The sequence below is a fragment of the Sardina pilchardus genome, chromosome 11 (genome assembly GCF_963854185.1).
Source record: "Sardina pilchardus chromosome 11, fSarPil1.1, whole genome shotgun sequence".
In the NCBI taxonomy this organism is placed as follows: Eukaryota; Metazoa; Chordata; class Actinopteri; order Clupeiformes; family Clupeidae; genus Sardina; species Sardina pilchardus.
In genome coordinates this window covers 20,661,159-20,663,658 of record NC_085004.1, presented here as the reverse complement: position 1 = coordinate 20,663,658, position 2,500 = coordinate 20,661,159, and the positions used below count along the sequence as shown (strand labels likewise).

The 2,500-nt window shown below is 47.7% G+C and overlaps 1 protein-coding gene across 2 annotated transcripts in view; it reads left to right on the top strand.

The window, feature by feature from the left end:
• The window catches only part of piezo1 (piezo type mechanosensitive ion channel component 1 (Er blood group)), a 74,830-nt gene that overhangs the window by 52,843 nt on the left and 19,487 nt on the right, over positions 1 to 2,500 (top strand). For both annotated transcript variants that reach the window (XM_062548537.1, XM_062548538.1), the window contains exons 22-24: positions 218 to 422; positions 1,304 to 1,408; positions 2,074 to 2,230. In XM_062548537.1, the coding sequence (XP_062404521.1) occupies positions 218 to 422; positions 1,304 to 1,408; positions 2,074 to 2,230 (467 nt within the window). The remainder of the gene's footprint in view (positions 1 to 217; positions 423 to 1,303; positions 1,409 to 2,073; positions 2,231 to 2,500) is intronic.

The following is a 2,500-nucleotide window of genomic DNA, read 5'->3' as shown; positions in this document are numbered from 1 at the left end:
TCTAATTGCGTTTGCTACTTTAAATGTCTTATTTTCCAAACATGTTTGCCAGAGGCAAATGATCTATAATAACCCCTAATTAAGAAAACTCACGGACCGGTGTTGCAGAGAATTCCGCTCGTTATGCAGTTTCGCGCTATGGCCCCAAACACACTAATTGGACATCTCATTGTAACTGGTGTTATCATACGTCACCCTCACCTTGTCTCCGCTACAGATCTGCTTTCTGATGACGGTGAACGTGATTGGCCAGCGCATGAACTTCCTGGTCATCGCCCACGGTTGCTGGTTGGTCGCCATCATGGTGCAGAGGCGCCGGGCGGCCATCGCCAAGGTCTGGCCCAAGTACTGCCTGTTCCTGGTGATCTTCACCATCTACCAGTACATCCTGTGCGTGGGCATTCCTCCTGCCCTCTGTATTGGTGAGTAGTGACTTGAGCACACACACAGCGCAGGCCTCATCTAATGAGATCCGGTAGACTTCACTGCTCTAAACGCACCTCTTGACGTTTGTAATGGACCTGACAGTAAAGCTGTCTCAGCGTGCGGCGAAGGTGTCATAAACTGGCAAGTTGATGTGACACTAATATGGCCGGGGCCAGGACTGTGGCTGTCATTAGCTGTGCAATGCTAACTGCGGTAGGCCTCGTAATAAGTAGGTTATGTTGACAGTGGTGGTGTGGAAGACACTTGAAACCTCCTGAGGTATTATTCTGTGTTTATTTCTGACCAAGTAGACCGTAGAAGTGTCGCCATAAATTTAGAGTGGTTAAGAATGCATTAACTGGCCCCTAAATATTATATGATACAGTACATATCCCCACACATACAGTACCACAAAGTTAAATTCCATTTTTTTTCATGGACGCCTTACAACTTTGTTCTGATTTGCGCATAAGAATAATTTATGCATTAGGTTATGTACCTCTTGGTCCATTTAGACCAGAAACACATGTACTGTACTGTACATAACTGCATGTACTGTAGATCAACCGTCAGCATCAGCAGTATTATGAGAACTAACAGGGGAGCTACACCAGGCATGTAACTGAAGCGCTCTGTTCGGGAAGCGTATGTTGCAGCAGTTAATGATCACTGTAATCAATGGAAGTAGCTACACCAGACGCGACAGTTGCGCGTACAGTACATTAAAAAAAAATAGACCCGTCTTCTAAAATGGATTTTACGCGTTGTGAACGGAATGCTTCAGTTACGTGCCTGGTGTGGCTCCCCTGTTAGATCTTTCTTTTATGTGCACATCCATGAGAGCGCCTCCATGTTGCATTCTCATGTGTGCCTTTAGATTACCCCTGGCGCTGGAGCTCATCCGTCACCATCAACTCGGCGCTCATCAAGTGGATCTACCTGCCAGACTTCTTCACCATCCCCAACTCCAAGAACCTCATGGGTGAGTCACACAGGGTTGGAGTGGAGTGATCTGATGTGTGAATCACACATCAAGCTGTTGCAAATACAGAAGCTCACCATATTTGGAGGCAAACAAACAACTGTTTGTCCTCTCTGAAAGCCAACACCATGTGCCAGAGGCTCAGTGGCCCAGACATGCTGTTTCACATCTATTTAGAAATCAGAGGCCTAAAACTAGATTCCGTGTCCAGCTTGACCCCATGACCCAGAAGACAGTATATCTCAGGCCACTCTCTACGTACTGTAGCATGTGCAAAACACATTTTAAAAATAGCAGCTTTCAGATGGGTTACAGCAACCTGAGTTTATCACCTAAAGGAGGTGCTCCCCATTAGACCCTTGCATACAGTAGTTTCATTTTATCTATGGCAAAGTCTCACAACAATCCACTCCAGTTAACTCCACTCCTACTTATTCTATATCACACCTACATACACAATAACCTTCTGACTTCCCACAGGGACAAAAAACTGCCATTATACTGCAGTTTTTCTGAAGTACAATGCTGTGCAATAGTTTATTCTTATCCAGAATAGTACATTTCAGTATATATACTATATGAACCACAAACTCCAAAACGGCAGTATTGATGCTCAGAAAACGCCATTGACCGCCACCACTGTGTGCTTGCTCCCCTCTATGCAGCGGACTTCCTGTTGCTGATGTGTGCGTCGCAGCAGTGGCACGTGTTTGAGAATGAGAAGAAGGAGGAGTGGATGGTGGCGGGAGGGGAGAACAAAGACAACCCCAACCCCATGGATGGCCTCCCCTTCAACCCAGCTCCCAACTTCATCAACTGCAGGTAGTGTCCCAGCAAACATGCCCGTGTGGGCCCGCAGTGGGCCAACTGTGGGCCCCATTACCGTCGTGAAATGCGGGGCACATGCGGGCCCCACACTAAGGGACCCTGGTGGGGCCCTGTGGGCAAACCCACAGTTTGGGCAGTGTGGGGCTTGCCCACATTTGGCTCATTGGGCCCCCAGTGGGACCCATTATGGGCCCTTATATTCCCATACCCTCCCAAAATCCCCCACTACCCCCGCACTTGTGTGGGTTTACTGTGGGGTAGTGT